The sequence below is a fragment of the Pseudophryne corroboree genome, chromosome 1, assembly GCF_028390025.1.
Source record: "Pseudophryne corroboree isolate aPseCor3 chromosome 1, aPseCor3.hap2, whole genome shotgun sequence".
NCBI lineage: Eukaryota > Metazoa > Chordata > Amphibia > Anura > Myobatrachidae > Pseudophryne > Pseudophryne corroboree.
Genome location: NC_086444.1, coordinates 1,027,802,044 through 1,027,821,431, shown reverse-complemented (window position 1 = coordinate 1,027,821,431; position 19,388 = coordinate 1,027,802,044). Strand labels below are relative to the sequence as shown.

The window sequence follows — 19,388 nt, the reverse complement described above, 5'->3', positions numbered from 1 at the left end:
AAAATACATTATATAGTTAAAATATGTTACGAACGAGTCGCCCGCCAGACGCACATAAACTTTACCGTATATGCGCACACTGTGCGCCCGCGGGTGCACGCAACAGCGAGTATGCGCACGCACGGCAGGGCTCATGAACGTGCAACAGGCACTCGCATGAGGTGCAAATATGGCAGTGTGTAGCGTGATATTTTTCTGACTTTGACAGTATATTTAATCTGATATACTTGTTAAATGTTCTGCAGTGTCTGTGGCATGAAGGGCCAACCAGTAAGAGAGAAGTGAGCAGCCATTAGAAAGCTTCTGCTCAGTCCACACAGGACGTGATAAGTGCCACAGCGCAATATCTGCTTAAATAGCAACTGACATATACATATATCTCATCATCATAAAATGACCTCCAGAATTGCATTTGCCTTATGTATGACTCAGAATCAGCCCTAAATGGTTAATACTGATACTGCTCCAGTTGCAGTTTGTCATTGTAGCTATAAAGGAGAGAGATAGCAGTAATCTTGCCTGGGTGACTTGTAGCAGGACAGAAAGATAAGTAACCGCTCCACACACAATGATATGTTTCTGGTCTCTACCCTGCTCTCCTCTCAGCTATGTGATCCAACCCACAGAACACGTCACTAGTGGGAAGTAAATAATATAAATGCAGCTGCCAAGTACAAGTAGCCAGGAGTACAGGAAGAGAAGAAGAAAGGAAAGACCTGGTGTATAAGAGAGAGAGAGACGACAACCACCAAGGAATCTAAAATATGTATTTCCTCCCAGATTTCTCAAAGGAGACATGGATTCTGTTAGTAATGCTACTGGCACTATTCACTTAGTAAGTGCATCTGGGTTGATATCCGCTATTGTCTTCAGTATTGTCTATCACAGATGTATGATTTTAGACTGTCTCTGTACATATTGTAAACATTTACATTAGTGCAGTAATGAGTAGCAGTGAAATTTTCTGCTTTGACACAGTATTTACATATTCACATTTCATCTGGGATGTCAGTTCATCCTGCAGTGTGCTGTGCTTGGGCTGGAAACACTTAAGGCTGAATGCTGACAGAGATATGTGATAAAGTCTTTGTTTTCATATTTTCATTCATCTTTGCAGGTGAGGTGAGCTTGGTCCAGGCTTATGAAACAGAACTCAAGTGGGTTCTGTACTTGTTAAGTAAAATACGAGGCATCTTGTAAGTGGCATAATAAGAACGGATCCTGAAAACTCATATAGAACAAGGCTCGTGGAACTGCACAGTATAGTAAAACAAATTACTAAAATATAAATTAGGGAACATTTTCAGGGGCAAACATTAAGTGGGGCTAATGCCAGCTCTCAACCTACTCAGGTGTCTTTGTTAAGCATTCTACAATGGCAGCATTTGTTGATACAGCCACAGCTCATGGGAATGGCAGACATCTGTTCCTCTTTGCATGTGAAGAAAACACTGTCTCCCTGTTACCTGGGCAATAAGTGTATATACAGTACCTGTACTTCTATTATTATTGGCAATAAGTGTAACAGATGTACCTGTACTTCTATTATTACTGCCACAGTCATATACTCTGTTCCTGCTTCCCAGCAATAGAGAGGCTAAGACAACTCCCTACTGGTGACCTGGCTTGAACTATTGTGATCCTTCAGTAAACATACAAGGGGTGTGCAATAAAATTCAGGATGTGCCATGCATAGGTAGAGTAGTCACCTAATCTGTCTGGTTGTGAACTGTAATCTCTGACTACAGTTCTTGTGAAATGCAAGGCACAGAACCGTATATAAGCAGCAATGCACAGTCAAGAAGTCATCATGTTAATTTTTTTCACAAACTCGTTATGGAACTTAACAGAGGCCACTGAGGAACTATGATCTTTTATGAAAAAAGAGTGGTCTGCAACAGCAGGAGTATTTTGATCGTCTGCGAGCTGCTTTTGGGCAGAAAGCACCATCCTGAACCACTGTGTTTCAGTGGATTTGGAATTTCAGCACAGGAGACGTTCCCTGGAAGATGAGAAGTGCTGCAACCGCCATCACTGAGAACAACGTTGCTGCGGTGCAAGCCATGGTTGAATTGGAATGCCAGGGTGACCGTGGCCCAATTAAAGAAGGAGATAGGCATCTCATCTGGATCCATCTGCTTGATACTTCATAAAAAGCTTGGCCTAGGCAAGGTTTCTGCACACTTGGTGCCCCATCAGCTGACACGAGGAGCAGAAGAAAGTTCGGGTGACTTGGTGCTATTACATGCTGACCAGGTTTGATGGCAGTTGCTCAAACTTAGTCTGGGAGATCATCAGTGGCAATGAATCCCAAATCTACCAAACAACAGTCAGCCCAGTGGACCCCAGTTGGAAGTGTGCCGCCACAGAAGTTCTGACATGAGCGCAGCATAACCAAGCAGATGGTGGCTGTTTTTGTGACCAAGACTGGTCATGCAGCTATTGTACCACTCTTGCAGTAGCACACCATCACAGGGGACTGGTACGCCAACTAATTCCTGCTGCAAATGCTGGAAGCCGTTTCCAGATGCCGTCCAAGAACTCGTGCTTGTGGTTCCCTTCAACATTACAACAATGCACCTGCACACAGTGGTGTATTTTCTGACCCATGAACGCATCCAGGAACTTGGTCATCCACCGTACACTCCAGACATGGGCCCCTGTGACTTCTTTGTGTTCTCACAAATCAAGCGCAAAATGCATGGGATTCGTTTTTAGTCACTGGAAGCTGTAGTGGAGACCTTCGTTCAGAATGTAGAAGACATATACATGCTTCGGACTGGTCCAGCTGCCTCACAAAGTGGTTTGAGAACGCACAACTTTGCATAGACTCCTCTGGCAAATACTTAGAAAAAATGTAATGTTCAAGTTTGTTTGCAAATATAATCCTTTTTGTGGGGTATGGGTTGTTGGGTCGACACAACTTAAGTCAACAGTCATTAGGTTGACCACTGAAGGTCAACATGGGCACTAGGTCGACATAGGCATTAGGTCGACATGTACTAGGTTGATAGGTGGAAAGGTTGACATGAGTTTTTGGAATTTTTTTGGTGTTGTTTTCTTCGTAAAGTCATGGGGAACCCCAATTAGTGCACCGTGTCCCTTCGGGCAAGGTGCCTCACTCTGCTACTGATGCGCTTGACACAGGTTACTATTCCCAATTGTAGTCCACGTGGATCGTAAAGCATGAAAAAGTCCAAAAAATGAAGAAGAAAAAAGTGAAAAACTCATGTCGACCTTTTGACTTGTCGACCTAATACATGTCGACCTAATGCCCATGTTGACCTAGTGCATGTCAACAAAATGCCCATGTCGACCTTCAGTGGTCGACCTAATGACTGACGACCTAAGCTGTGTCGACCTAACGACCGTATCCCCTTTTCTCTGACGTCCTAGTGGATGCTGGGAACTCCGAAAGGACCATGGGGATAGCGGCTCCGCAGGAGACTGGGCACAAAAGTAAAAGCTTTAGGACTACCTGGTGTGCACTGGCTCCTCCCCCCATGACCCTCCTCCAAGCCTCAGTTAGATTTTGTGCCCGAACGAGAAGGGTGCACACTAGGTGGCTCTCCTGAGCTGCTTAGTGAAAAAGTTTAAGTATAGGTTTTTTATTTTCAGTGAATCCTGCTGGCAACAGGTTCACTGCACCGAGGGACTAAGGGGAGAAGAAGCGAACTCACCTGCGTGCAGAGTGGATTGGGCTTCTTAGGCTACTGGACATTAGCTCCAGAGGGACGATCACAGGCCCAGCCATGGATGGGTCCCAGAGCCGCGCCGCCGGCCCCCTTACAGAGCCAGAAGACAGAAGAGGTCCGGGAAATCGGCGGCAGAAGACGTCCTGTCTTCAATAAGGTAGCGCACAGCACCGCAGCTGTGCGCCATTGCTCTCAGCACACTTCACACTCCGGTCACTGAGGGTGCAGGGCGCTGGGGGGGGGGCGCCCTGGGACGCAATAAAAACACCTTAGATGGCAAAAAAATACATCACATATAGCTCCTGGGCTATATGGATGCATTTAACCCCTGCCAGTTTTTCCTTAAAAAAGTGGGAGAAAGGCCGCCGAGAAGGGGGCGGAGCCTATCTCCTCAGCACACTGGCACCATTTTCCCTCACAGCTCCGTTGGAGGGAAGCTCCCTGACTCTCCCCTGCAGTCCTGCACTACAGAAACAGGGTAAAACAAGAGAGGGGGGGCACTAATTTGGCAGATAAATCTATGCAGCAGCTATATAACGGAAAAACACTTATATAAGGTTATCCCTGTATATATATAGCGCTCTGGTGTGTGCTGGCAAACTCTCCCTCTGTCTCCCCAAAGGGCTAGTGGGGTCCTGTCCTCTATCAGAGCATTCCCTGTGTGTGTGCTGTGTGTCGGTACGTTGTGTCGACATGTATGAGGAGGAAAATGGTATGGAGGCGGAGCAATTGCCTGTAATAGTGATGTCACCCCCTAGGGAGTCGACACCTGACTGGATGGTCTTATGGAAGGAATTACGTGATAGCGTCAGCACTTTACAAAAGACTGTTGACGACATGAGACAGCTGGCAAATCAGTTATTACCTGTACAGGCGTCTCAAACACCGTCAGGGGCACTAAAGCGCCCGTTACCTCAGATGGTCGACACAGACCCAGACACGGACACTGACTCCAGTGTCGACGGTGAGGAAACAAACGTATTTTCCAGTAGGGCCACACGTTACATGATCACGGCAATGAAGGAGGTTTTGAACATTTCTGATACTACAAGTACCACAAAAAAGGGTATTATGTGGGGTGTGAAAAAACTACCCGTAGTTTTTCCTGAATCAGATGAATTAAATGAGGTGTGTGATGAAGCGTGGGTTTCCCCCGATAAAAAACTGCTAATTTCTAAAAAATTATTGGCATTATACCCTTTCCCGCCAGAGGTTAGGGCGCGTTGGGAAACACCCCCTAGGGTAGATAAGGCGCTCACACGCTTATCAAAACAAGTGGCGTTACCGTCTCCTGATACGGCCGCCCTCAAGGAACCAGCTGATAGGAAGCTGGAAAATATCCTAAAAATTATATACACACATACTGGTATTATACTGCGACCAGCAATCGCCTCAGCCTGGATGTGCAGTGCTGGGGTGGCTTGGTCGGATTCCCTGACTGAAAATATTGATACCCTGGACAGGGACAGTATATTATTGACTATAGAGCATTTAAAGGATGCATTTCTATATATGCGAGATGCACAGAGGGATATTTGCACTCTGGCATCAAGAGTAAGTGCGCTGTCCATTTCTGCCAGAAGAGGGTTATGGACGCGACAGTGGTCAGGTGATGCGGATTCCAAACGGCATATGGAAGTATTGCTGTATAAAGGGGAGGAGTTATTTGGGGTCGGTCTATCGGACCTGGTGGCCACGGCAACGGCTGGGAAATCCACCTTTTTACCCCAGGTCACCTCTCAGCAGAAAAAGACACCGTCTTTTCAGGATCAGTCCTTTCGTCCCCATAAGGGCAAGCGGGCAAAAGGCCACTCATATCTGCCCCGGGGCAGAGGAAGGGGAAAAAGACTGCAGCAGGCAGCCTCTTCCCAGGAACAGAAGCCCTCCCCCGCTTCTGCCAAGTCCTCAGCATGACGCTGGGGCCTTACAAGCGGACTCAGGCACGGTGGGGGCCCGTCTCAAGAATTTCAGCGCGCAGTGGGCTCACTCGCAAGTGGACCCCTGGATCCTGCAGGTAGTATCTCAGGGGTACAAATTGGAATTCGAGACGTCTCCCCCTCGCCGGTTCCTGAAGTCTGCTTTACCAACGTCTCCCTCCGACAGGGAGGCGGTATTGGAAGCCATTCACAAGCTGTATTCCCAGCAGGTGATAATCAAGGTACCCCTCCTACAACAGGGAAAGGGGTATTATTCCTTGAACACTTACATAAAAAGGTTCAAATTCAAGATGGAGTCACTCAGAGCAGTGATAGCGAACCTGGAAGAAGGGGACTATATGGTGTCTCTGGACATCAAGGATGCTTACCTCCATGTCCCAATTTGCCCTTCTCACCAAGGGTACCTCAGGTTTGTGGTACAGAACTGTCACTATCAGTTTCAGACGCTGCCGTTTGGATTGTCCACGGCACCCCGGGTCTTTACCAAGGTAATGGCCGAAATGATGATTCTTCTTCGAAGAAAAGGCGTCTTAATTATCCCTTACTTGGACGATCTCCTGATAAGGGCAAGGTCCAGGGAACAGTTAGAGGTCGGAGTAGCACTATCTCAAGTAGTACTACGACAGCACGGGTGGATTCTAAATATTCCAAAATCGCAGCTGATTCCGACGACACGTCTGCTGTTCCTAGGGATGATTCTGGACACAGTCCAGAAAAAGGTGTTTCTCCCGGAAGAGAAAGCCAGGGAGTTATCCGAGCTAGTCAGGAACCTCCTAAAACCAGGCCAAGTGTCAGTGCATCAATGCACAAGGGTCCTGGGAAAAATGGTGGCTTCTTACGAAGCGATTCCATTCGGCAGATTCCACGCAAGAACTTTTCAGTGGGATCTGCTGGACAAATGGTCCGGATCGCATCTTCAAATGCATCAGCGGATAACCCTGTCTCCAAGGACAAGGGTGTCTCTCCTGTGGTGGTTGCAGAGTGCTCATCTTCTAGAGGGCCGCAGATTCGGCATTCAGGACTGGGTCCTGGTGACCACGGATGCCAGCCTGAGAGGCTGGGGAGCAGTCACACAGGGATGAAATTTCCAGGGCTTGTGGTCAAGCATGGAAACGTCATTGCACATAAATATCCGGGAACTAAGGGCCATTTACAATGCCCTAAGTCAAGCAAGGCCTCTGCTTCAGGGTCAGCCGGTGTTGATCCAGTCGGACAACATCACGGCAGTCGCCCACGTAAACAGACAGGGCGGCACAAGAAGCAGGAGGGCAATGACGGAAGTTGCAAGGATTCTTCGCTGGGCGGAAAATCATGTGATAGCACTGTCAGCAGTGTTCATTCCGGGAGTGGACAACTGGGAAGCAGACTTCCTCAGCAGACACGACCTCCACCCGGGGGAGTGGGGACTTCACCCAGAAGTCTACCACATGATTGTGAACCGTTGGGAAAAACCAAAGGTGGACATGATGGCGTCCCGCCTCAACAAAAAACTAGACAGATATTGCGCCAGGTCAAGGGACCCTCAGGCAATAGCTGTGGACGCTCTGGTAACACCGTGGGTGTACCAGTCAGTGTATGTGTTCCCTCCTCTGCCTCTCATACCCAAGGTACTGAGAATCATAAGAAGGAGAGGAGTAAGGACTATACTCGTGGCTCCGGATTGGCCAAGAAGGACTTGGTACCCGGAACTTCAAGAGATGCTCACGGAGGACCCGTGGCCTCTACCTCTAAGAAAGGACCTGCTCCAGCAGGGACCCTGTCTGTTCCAAGACTTACCGCGGCTGCGTTTGACGGCATGGCGGTTGAACGCCGGATCCTGAAGGAAAAAGGCATTCCAGATGAAGTCATACCTACCCTGATCAAAGCCAGGAAGGATGTAACTGTGCAACATTATCACCGTATTTGGCGTAAATATGTTGCGTGGTGTGAGGCCAGGAAGGCCCCTACAGAGGAATTTCAACTGGGTCGTTTCCTGCATTTCCTGCAAACAGGACTGTCTATGGGCCTAAAATTAGGGTCCATTAAGGTTCAAATTTCGGCCCTGTCGATTTTCTTCCAGAAAGAACTGGCTTCAGTTCCTGAAGTTCAGACGTTTGTCAAGGGGGTACTGCATATACAGCCTCCTTTTGTGCCTCCAGTGGCACCTTGGGATCTCAATGTAGTTTTGGGGTTCCTAAAATCACATTGGTTTGAACCACTCACCACTGTGGACTTAAAATATCTCACATGGAAAGTGGTAATGCTGTTAGCCCTGGCTTCAGCCAGGCGTGTCTCAGAATTGGCGGCTTTATCCTATAAAAGCCCTTACCTAATTTTTCATACGGACAGGGCAGAATTGAGGACTCGTCCTCAATTTCTCCCTAAGGTGGTTTCAGCGTTTCACTTAAACCAGCCTATTGTGGTACCTGCGGCTACTAGGGACTTGGAGGATTCCAAGTTGCTGGACGTAGTCAGGGCCCTGAAAATATATGTTTCCAGGACGGCTGGAGTCAGAAAATCTGACTCGCTGTTTATCCTGTATGCACCCAACAAGCTGGGTGCTCCTGCTTCTAAGCAGACTATTGCTCGTTGGATTTGTAGTACAATTCAGCTTGCACATTCTGTGGCAGGCCTGCCACAGCCAAAATCTGTAAAAGCCCATTCCACAAGGAAAGTGGGCTCATCTTGGGTGGCTGCCCGAGGGGTCTCGGCTTTACAACTTTGCCGAGCAGCTACTTGGTCAGGGGCAAACACGTTTGCTAAATTCTACAAATTTGATACCCTGGCTGAGGAGGACCTGTAGTTCTCTCATTCGGTGCTGCAGAGTCTTCCGCACTCTCCCGCCCGTTTGGGAGCTTTGGTATAATCCCCATGGTCCTTTCGGAGTTCCCAGCATCCACTAGGACGTCAGAGAAAATAAGAATTTACTTACCGATAATTCTATTTCTCATAGTCCGTAGTGGATGCTGGGCGCCCATCCCAAGTGCGGATTGTCTGCAATACTTGTACATAGTTATTGTTACAAAAATCGGGTTGTTATTATTGTTGTGAGCCATCTTTTCAGAGGCTCCTCTGTTATCATGCTGTTAACTGGGTTCAGATCACAAGTTGTACGGTGTGATTGGTGTGGCTGGTATGAGTCTTACCCGGGATTCAAAATCCTTCCTTATTGTGTACGCTCGTCCAGGCACAGTATCCTAACTGAGGCTTGGAGGAGGGTCATGGGGGGAGGAGCCAGTGCACACCAGGTAGTCCTAAAGCTTTTACTTTTGTGCCCAGTCTCCTGCGGAGCCGCTATCCCCATGGTCCTTTCGGAGTTCCCAGCATCCACTACGGACTATGAGAAATAGAATTATCGGTAAGTAAATTCTTATTTTTGTGCAGCCGGAAACTTATGGCAGAACCCTCGTATTGTGTCATTTAGCATACAGAACACATCAGGATCAATCCAATTAGGTGCGAATTTCCTTGCAACGCGAGTCAATGCGGCAAATGCCGCAGTGTATGGCAGCCCAAACTCGCACAAATTAGTGAATTCAGGCTGAAATCGGGCCGTGAGGTGTGCGAGCTAGGATGCGGTTGCCGGTGTTGAAATACAACGGCAACGGCAACTCGCTCCCTTCACATTTAATTGGATTGACCCCATTCTTTTTCTGTATATTTGGATAAATTCATGATAAAGTGAATGTGTCATAGTAATTGCTTTATATACAGACGCCAGAATATGTTTGCTTGGCATTAGGGAATGCCAGCTTTCTATTGAGGCATGTTTAATAATAACTGGAGCAAAGCAAAACACACACTGATCAAAACAATATATAAACAGATACATGCACGGCTACTGATCTAGGTACAGAATATCAACAATATAGCTTCTGTTTAAGTGTTTTACTTGGTAACAAGAGAGGCTTTTTTAAACCCTTGTGTGTGTACATTGCTATGTACTCTTACTGATTGAACAGATAAAGGCACAATTTCACATTAAGGCAGTGTTTTCCAAACTTTTTTGAATCACGGCACCCTATAATATCAGAATTTTTTTCACGGCACCCCTAGGCCAAAAATTTCTTATTGAGAAATTTAGAAAGAAATATTACATTAAGTAGATTGCATCCTTAGGGTCAGTTGTGTGGTGATTTGCTTCTGTTTGGCCACATATTTTATGACTGGCAGCCACCAGCACTGGTTTTGCCCAGAGCCGGCCTTAGGCATAGGCAAACTAGGCAAATGCCTAGGGCATTTGGTATGCTTAGGGGCACCAGCAGCTTCTGCTGATTAAAATGATATGCGGCATGCCTATGTTCTGTGTGTGACTGTTGTTGTATCTGCATACGAAATGCTATGTTTCAGTGTATTCTTGGAAATCACTGTAACGTAGCATTTCATATGCAGATACAGCCGCAGTCGCACACAGAATATAGGCATGCTGCATGTCATTTTAATCAGCAGAAACTGCTTGTGCGTCCTAGCCACATAGTAATGCAAATAAGATGCATTTTCATAAACAAAAGACGCCTGACGTTAGCAGAGCTGCCAGCTGACTCATGCCAGGCATTTCCTGCAGAACTAGCGGCGGTGCTAGGGGGCACCAGCCAAAATCTTGCCTAGGGCATCATATTGGTTAGGGCCGGCTCTGGTTTTGCCCATTATACTGACCATGAATAATTTGAATTGGTCCTGGTCCACCAACACAGGGCACCCCTGCAAGTGTCCCGAGGCACCCCAGGGAGCCACGGCACACAGTTTGGGAACCTCTGCATTAAGGGGTCAATACAATTAAGTGCGAGTTGGCTTGTGTGAGACATTTTCACAGTAAACTTACACAGTGAATTACACTTGCAATCCAATTCCAAACCTGCATTGCTTTTGCAGAGGAAATTTTCATTTTTTGTGCGCACCCTCCTGAGGGTGTGAAAAGATGTAGAAAATCATTAATTTAAGGCAAAAATGTTGGGACTGCTTTAGAACCTTTTGGACACCTGCCTAATGAATAATTAGTCATTAGAAAGTTTTAAATTAGTTTAACTGGGCCAATACTTACATGTAATTACTGAGTCCAAAAGCATGAGGATTTATTTACTAAAGTCACGATTTTGTCTGAATTTTTGGCAACATGGGAATTTACTAAGCACAAATCTCGGCAGTGTTGGGTCTATTCGTAATGGTTTTCATGGCAGAGGGCAGAAATACGAATGAATAGACGATCAGTCAAACGCGGCTGTTTGTTCATACAACACGGGAATTTACTATTCATTCGTATGGGTGTTTGTACCTGAATGTTCAATTGCGGTTGTATTTTTTTGCTAATCGTAAAAAAAAGCAGCAAAAAATAGACCTGCTTTTTCCTGGCGTGTTTGGATAGTCATGCACGGATCAGTGAGATCCGTGCATGCTTATCTATGGGAATGGGTCTGTTTAGCTGAAAAATTTAAAAAAAGATTGTGTGGGGTCCCCCCTCCTATGCGTAACTAGCCTCAGGCTCTTTGAGCCGGTCCTGGTTGTAAAAATACAGGGAAAAAATTGTGTAGGGTTCCCCCATATTTAAACAACCAGCACAGGCCTCTGCATCCGGTCCTGGTTAAAAAAATACGGGGACAAAAGACGTAGGGGTCCCTCGCATTTTTTAAACCAGCACCAGGCTCCACTAGCCAGAGAGATAAAGCCACAGCCGGGGGACACTTTTATACTGGTCCCTGCGGCTGTGGCATTACCCCCCAACTAGTCATCCCTGGCCGGGGTACCCTGGGGGAGTGGTGACCCCTTAAATCAAGGGGTGTCCCCTTCCAGCCACCCAAGGGCCAGGGTGAAGCCCGAGGCTGTCCCCCCCATCAGTGGGCGCTGGATGGGAGGCTGATAGCCTTTGTGTAAAATGAAAGAATATTGTTTTTGTAGAAGAACTGCAAGTCCCAGCAAGCCTCCCCCGCAAGCTGGTACTTGGAGAACCACAAGTACCAGCATGCGGGAAAATAATGGGCACGCTGGTACCTGTAGTTCTACTACAAAAAAATTCCCCCCAAAAAAACACTACACACACCGTGATAGTACAATTTTATTTACACACACTTACACACTCATATACTTACCTACCTCCAACGCTGCGATTCGCATCCCCTTGTCCAGTAGAATATGTAAACATGGAACCGCTTTAAGTGCGTGGTTCGGGTTATTCGATTTTTTATTTTAAACAAGTCCCTGGATTACAAAGTTAAAGAAGAGGACAGATCTACACCGGATTGTTTGTAAGTATAATTTTAATTTTACAGGTAATCCGTGTGTGTAAATAAAATTGTACTATCACGGTGTGTGTGTGTGTGGTGTTTATTTTTGGGTATTTTTTTGTAGTAGAACTACAGGTACCAGCAGGCCCATTATTTTCCCGCATGCTGGTACTTGTGGTTCTCAAAGTACCAGCTTACGGGGGCGGCTTGCTGGGACTTGTAGCTCTTCTACAAAAAAACAATATTCTTTCATTTTACACAAAGGCTATCAGCCTCCCATCCACCGCCCACGGATGGGGGGGGGGGACAGCCTCGGGCTTCACCCCTGGCCCTTGGGTGGCTGAAGGGGGGGGACCCCTGGATTTAAGGGGTCACCACTCCTCCAGGGCACCCCGGCCGGGGGTGACTAGTTTGGGTTAATGCCACGGTCACAGGGAACAGTATAAAAGTGTCCTCTGGCTGTGGCATTATCTCTCTGGCTAGTGAAGCTCGGTGCTGGTTTAAAAAATACGGGGGGGGGCCTACGTCTTTTGACCCCCGTATTTTTTGAACCAGGACCGGACGCAGATTCTGGTGTTGGTTGTTTAAATATGGGGGAACCCTACACAATTTTTTCCCTGTATTTTTACAACCAGGACCGGCTCAAAGAGCCCGAGGCTAGTTACGCATAGGAGGGGGGATCCCACGCAATTTTTTTTTTCATTTTTAACCCTTTCATCACTTAGTATAATACACACAATGAAGCCCTGCACGGATCTCACTGATCCGGCCGGGATTCATTGTGTTATGTCTGGCAGTGTTTTACTAATCACTCCTGTAAAACACTGCCCAACAATATGAATCACATCGACATCGGATAAATGAAAATAGAAAACTCAGCAGCTTAGTAAATTATCGTAGATGGATCCAAAAAGTTGCAGAAGAATACGTCTGATAAAATTCGAGATCAAACTCCCTAAAAAACGGCACAAACACGAATATTAGTAAATAAACCCCCAGGTCTCAGAAATTACTCCAAAATCAACTTTTACAGATTTTTTATGAATGAAAAAAAAAATGTTTAATTACCCCCAAAACACCTTTTTTTTTGCATGTTTCATTTCATCCATTTGTAATTAAACAAAATGTGTTTGGTTTTTGTCATTGCTCAATGGTTTTCTGCTCTTTCCAGCTATGCGGTGGTACCTTACAGAGTGTTCCTAAAACATGGAATACCTGGTCCTAAGCCGATGCCATTTATTGGAACTTTCCTGGAAAACAGAAATGTGAGTATACAGACACTTAATCACATTGTTTTATAGTGTCATTATAAGTACCAGAAAGAATGGTTAGGGTAAAGGGCCCCATACACTAACGCGACATGTCCGACCGTCATGCCGCAGGCGATCACCCCGGCAGCCTCCCAGGTGGCAGGATCGGCCAAGATACATTGTATGCTGTCCTTTTGCATACGATGTATCTTGTGCGATCCCAGCCATGCCTGCGGGGTCGGACATGATCGCTAGTGCAGCACGGTCAATCTGGAGGATCTGATGCTCACGGGAACGTGCATTGGATCAGAAACACCTCCAAAATGCCCGATTTCATCCGATATATCGGGCCGAATGCCCGAAATCGGATGATATCGGGCACTATCATTCTAGTGTATGGGGCCCTTAAGGCTGCAGCTAGGGTTAGGGTTAGATTGTGGTTAGGACAAAATAGTACTGTCGACATTCTCAGTGCCGACATGCATAATGTCGACATGTTGAACATATCATTATATCAGTGTCAACAATCTTAATGTTGACATGTGAAATGTTGAAATTGAGACACTGTTGACGCTCTAAATATAAATATTCAGACCATGTCAAAATTATCACGTCGACATTCTGAATGCTGATATCCTAAATATCGAACTAATATACCATACCCTTATATTATAAGCGTCATTATTGCCATTATTGTTAACGATGAGTATTCAAAACGCAACACCCTATTCTGTAGCCATTTTTATAATGAGAAATAAAAAATATTACAATACAATGATAAACATATATTGCCACATATTTGGACAGGGCCCTTTAATCCCTTGTTTTCCTTCTCTGTCCTTAACAGCCTATTCAAAATGTTAGATATACAGTGGGCAGGTATAGTGCTGGAACCACAGGACCAGCTGTGATTTTGGTTTTGGATTTTTTTTATTGGCAACAAACTATCACTTGTTATTGGAATCAGTTGTTTCTGTTTGTACATTCCAAGGGATGGAATTACATTTAAGGCAGTAGACTGATATGAAAACTGGATCACACTGGATCAGAGAATCAATAATGTGTAATGAGGTTTTAACCTTTACCCAGGTGTCCTAGCAATTCAAATATTTCATAGTTCCTGGAAATACAGCAATAAGTACAAAATAATGTGTAATACTAGAAGAAACAGATGCAGTAATTAATAAATATTATTCACCGTCCATTGAAGCCAGGCTGCAGGACTTTGTCCAACCTGAGAATTTGCAAACATACTGTAACTATCACACATATTTATCAAGAAGATTAAGACTGATTAACTTGAAAAGAACTCAGATGGAAAACAACATGCATACACAATTTTAAAAAGAAATCTATTTTAATAGGCAGATAATTGGCTATGCTGTTCAGCAATAAAACATTGGAAGGGTGGCAGATAGAAAAGTATAGAACATTGTAATTATCTATTAAGGCAGAATAATCTGTGAAAGTAAAGACTACCAGCAACACTAGGTTTCTCCCGCAGACAGAAACAACCAATTATTGCTTATACCCTTTTCAGATAGAAATCCCGGCAATTACCCGCCATTTCAGTGCCGAGTCGTTTTGCCGGTCTTAGCCTCACAGAGAAGAAAATTACCAGGTCAAGAATTTTTACCTGATAATTTGTGGATCAAAATGGGTATTTTGTCTGTGTGAAGGGGTCAACCCGGGTCGAAATTCCCGGGTCTCCAACCCTGGTAAATTCCCGGGTCGAAGTCCTGGAAATTCCAACCTGGGTTGACCCTTTCACATAGAAAAAGGACCCATGTTTTTTGGCAAATTACCAGGTAGAACTGCTTCACCCGGTAATTTAATGTTCTGTGTGAAAGGGGCATTAGAGACCTCATGTGGTCAAATATAGGGGCAATTCAATTACAGACCAAGTCATCCGCCAGGCTCAATCAATGCGACAGCAGCCGCACATTAAGGCAGACCAATGTCACACAAATCTGCTCGCTATCCATTAGGGTAGCGAGCACTTTTGTGTGAATTCGGGATTCAGCCAGGTGGGCGAAGGGTGTTAAAATGGCGCCCTTTGCCTGGAAATTAATCCCCCCCCCTCCCCGCCCATAGTACGTTAATATTGCGTAGGCCACTGCTTCCCAAACTTTTTTGAATTGTGGCACCCTAGAGTATCAGAATTTTTTTCCACGCCACACCTAGGCCAAAAGTGTTTTATTAAGAAATTTAGAAACAAAATATTAAATTAAGAAAATTGTGTTTGTATGTCCTCCTTAGGTTCAATTGTGTTGTGAGTGGCAAGATTTGCTTCTGTTTGTCCACATATTTTATGATTCACAGCCTCCAGCACTGGTTTTGCCTATTACGATGACCATAAATAATTTGAATCGGTCCTGGACCACCATTTCAAGGGACCACTGCAAGTGTCCCAAGGCATCCTAGGGTGCCACGGCACACAGTTTGAGAACCACTGGCATAAGCTATTGTCTTTTTCTCCCTATTACCTGTAAGAAGGATGTAGAACAGTAACAAATGATCCTGGAATAAAGAACTGTCATACTGTACCTGAAATGTGATGTTTGTTAACTATTATTATACAGGACAGAATTAGAGTTCCTTTGAGATTAGCAGATGTTCAAGAATTGAAGGGTTAAATATCACTGTTTCTAAGTGTAAAGGTCCCCATACATTACTGCGACTTGTCTGAGGCACAAGTCGAATCCGATTTCCCTTGAACTCCCCCCTGGCAGCTCCCCAGGAGTGCTTCCATCCGATTTGGTACTTGATATGTCATTTGCCATTACATGCGATTTGTTGCTACCGCTGTGTAGGTGTGTGGGAGGGTCCAGAGAAGAGCCACTCAAGTGAAGACATGCGAGAAATCGTATGCGATATATCGCAGGTGCTAAAAAACTAGCCGCGATGTGCACCTGATTCCGATTTATCCTATGTGCAGCACATCCGACCACCGACTCAGCCCCGACCGCGCATTGGATCGTATGTCAAAAACATCCGATTTGGCCACTTTTCATATGATTTCTTGGCCCCATTCGTCGGAATCGGGTGAAAATTGGCCATATTGGACAAGTGTATGGTGGACTTAAGATAGAATATGAAGCACAGTATACTATATCATCAATCATGGGGTACTAAGTTAGAACAAGGAACCTTTCTTCAGGTTTTTATAGCATTTGAATGTAAGAAGATTTTGCTACAATTATGTTTGGAAGGCAGTTATTACTAGTTGCATCCAGAAGCTGAAGCATACAGATTATTAGCCAGATCAATTTGGAATGCAGTGTTTCATCATGCTGTATCTTGTGAGCTTCAAGCCCACTCCCCTTTCTGTATACTTATAGTTATATAGACTGACTCTCAAACATGTCTGATTTATTTCTAAATTAAACAAGACCTGCGCGCTAGACAAAGCAGTGTACTACTGTGTGTTTTAGCCTTTGTAGGTATTTGTGATGTTTAATAGTGTTATTGAGTATGGGAAGTTGTAGCATATAGGGCCTAATTCACTAAGGTTTGTAGTTGCAAATCTGTTTGCAGCAGCTTTGCAATGCAGATGCAGGAGTGCAGGAGGAGGTGCATACAACCTTCTCCCTGCATTTGCGATGTGTTCGCATCTGAGATGAACATAGCGACCATTGGTCGCGATGCTCATCTGCAACGCAGTCCTTGGCCTCGCCACTCCCAGAAAACGGGGATGCCATGCCCCTGTTTTCCCAAATGTCGGGGATGCCCCCGCCCCGACATCAGGTAAAGGCGTTCGCATACCCGCACCGCGATCACAGGACCTGTCTGTATTTCAGTTTAACAAATATACCCAAAATATTTCTAATGAAGTAAACTTGTTAGTACTGTACATTATATGTCCCATGAAGTAGATGATTTTTTTTACTTTACACCCTTAATATACCATACCACTCTCTTGTGTAACAAAAACAAATGGGGTTCACAAGGCTATATTGTGGCTTCTTCCTCTGTAATACAGCAGCAGTGTATTAGAATCTGTCTAGTTGTCTTCACATGAGCTCTATGAATATCTATTGAGGGATGTATGGATTACTCCCCCAGCACTTTGAGACAAAGAAATCTGGATTCTCAGCTTGAAGTAATATGGGTTAGTGTCCCATAGGGATAACTCCCTATCAGAGGTGTAGCTAGGTGCCATGGTGCCCGGATCAGGGGTATGTTTTGGCGCCCCCCTCCCCTGTACTGAATTGGAGGCATGTTACATTTGAAAAAGAAAATATTTACAAATCCTCAATTGGTGACAGGGCCAGTTCTAGGCCTTGTGGAGCTCTGCACGAAAGTTTCCTTTGGGTGTCCCCACATTTAAAATTTGGACAGTGCACGATGAAAGGCACACCACTAAATATAGGGACATGGCTTCATGGGAAGAGGCGTGGCCACATAATAGTACCAATTCACATTACGCCACACAGTGCGTTATTCACATTACACCACACAGTAGTGTCCGTTATTCACATTACACCACACAGTAGTGTCCGTTATTCACATTACATCACACAGTAGTACACCTTATACATGTTACGCCACACAGCAGAGTAGCTTATACATGTTACGCCACAGTGGAATCGCTTAAACATGTTACACCACAATGGAGACGCTTATACACGTTACGCCACAGTAGAGCCGCTTATACACATTATGCAATGTGAACCCACACAGACCTGAACCCACCCCTCAAACTGTGAATGAAAATAATGCACTAAAACTGCCCACCCCCAATGCCTCAATGAAAATAATAGCTTAGAACTGCCATCCCAGACCTGATAATCCCACTATGTCTCATTAAAAATAATATCCCAAAAATTGCCTAGGGCGCAGTGAGAGCTGCTCTTAAGTAACCCTGCTGCACAACCACAAGCAGACAGTGAGCCATATAAAGAGGACGGGCAGAGCTCCGGCATGTGCCAGCTGCCAGTGTCTCCTGCTGTTGTCTCTGGCCTGCCCTATTTCCTACCTAGTTTCAGAGTCAAATGTACTCTACAGGAGTCAAATGTACATGAGTATAAATATATGAATATGAAAGAAAAATGCTAGAAGCCTTAATATGCTTAGAATTAGGGTGTGCAGTCCAGTCCGTCCGTTTCCCCCTCCACACACACACCTTTTTCTTAAATATATGAATATAAAAGCTGATACAAGCAACCATTTAAACTAAACTGTGAATAGATAATGCTTTAAATAAGTGTTTTGTATTTACGGTTATTAATGTGGTAAAACACTTTTTTATTTTAGGGCGTCTTTGAATTTGACATGGAATGTTTCAAAAAATATGGAAAAGTTTGGGGGTAAGCTCTTTTTTATGTTTTATGTAGAAATAAATAATTTAAGGTAAAAGAGTTGTGAACTATGATGAAATGAGTCTCCAATGTTTGTTTTCTATTTCTTATGTACTATTCAGCAGAATTAGTATGTTGTATGTTAATGAAGTGTAATGTACAAGATATCTATAAATATAATAAAACTTTAAAGTTTGGGTCTGTACATAGCATTTTTTTTTATTTTTTATAAATATACCTCTATGGACTGTTTATGAATTTGGATTGTGTTTTCACTATTGGTTTGCTTAGTGACCTAGAGTAGAAAGTGTGAAGTCTGTTTAACTTTCAGGAAGAAAAGCAATACTTTAAATACACAGATGTTCAGGCCATTGCGACCGTTAAGCGTGTGTGTGTGTGTGTGTGTGTGTGTGTGTGTAACCCCTATCAAATGCGTACACGTTGCGTGCGCACGCCGTCACGCTGTTAGCACAGAGTAGCGACACATGTGGCGGAATACACTCTATAACCCCTAACAGGAAAAGGAATGCGACACCAATTGTATGCGCAATGTTGCAGATCCAACCCAGCAACAGTTATTTACTTAGAAAAGGGGTACAACAAGAAATACAATCACTTAAGAGAAAAGGCTACAATCAATGGATACATACGTTTGTTCGCCTGTGTCACCCGGTCCCGGTCCTCAGTCAATCTGGATAGATGACCTTCAGAGAATGCGTATGACTGGCCAGGAGGCATAGCTTTTATACATTAGTCCAAATCATGAAACAATGGGAACTGTAATCTCTCCACCTATAGGTCAAAGGGCTGGTCATTTACAGTGCAGGAGGGGTCATAGGTCGGTTTGAATAGGTGGGTGATGCCTGGTCCAGGTGCACTTGCAGTTGTTCTCCTCTGGGTTCCCGCCGAATATCAAGAGTACAGTAAATAGTTAATATTTATATTCTGTTCCTGCGCATAGCTATGCGCAGGAGCGTGCTATCTTCTGCAAACTGCTACCGGAATATTG

The 19,388-nt window shown here is 44.9% G+C and overlaps 1 protein-coding gene across 1 annotated transcript in view; it reads left to right on the top strand.

The window, feature by feature from the left end:
- Nucleotides 1-670: 670 nt before the first annotated feature.
- Nucleotides 671-19,388, top strand: part of LOC134922728 (cytochrome P450 3A12-like) — a 157,445-nt gene continuing 138,727 nt past the window's right edge. Inside the window, exons 1-3 of the mRNA XM_063920691.1 lie at nucleotides 671-835; nucleotides 13,001-13,094; nucleotides 18,336-18,388. Of these exons, the coding sequence (XP_063776761.1) occupies nucleotides 765-835; nucleotides 13,001-13,094; nucleotides 18,336-18,388 (218 nt within the window). The 5' untranslated portion in view covers nucleotides 671-764. The remainder of the gene's footprint in view (nucleotides 836-13,000; nucleotides 13,095-18,335; nucleotides 18,389-19,388) is intronic.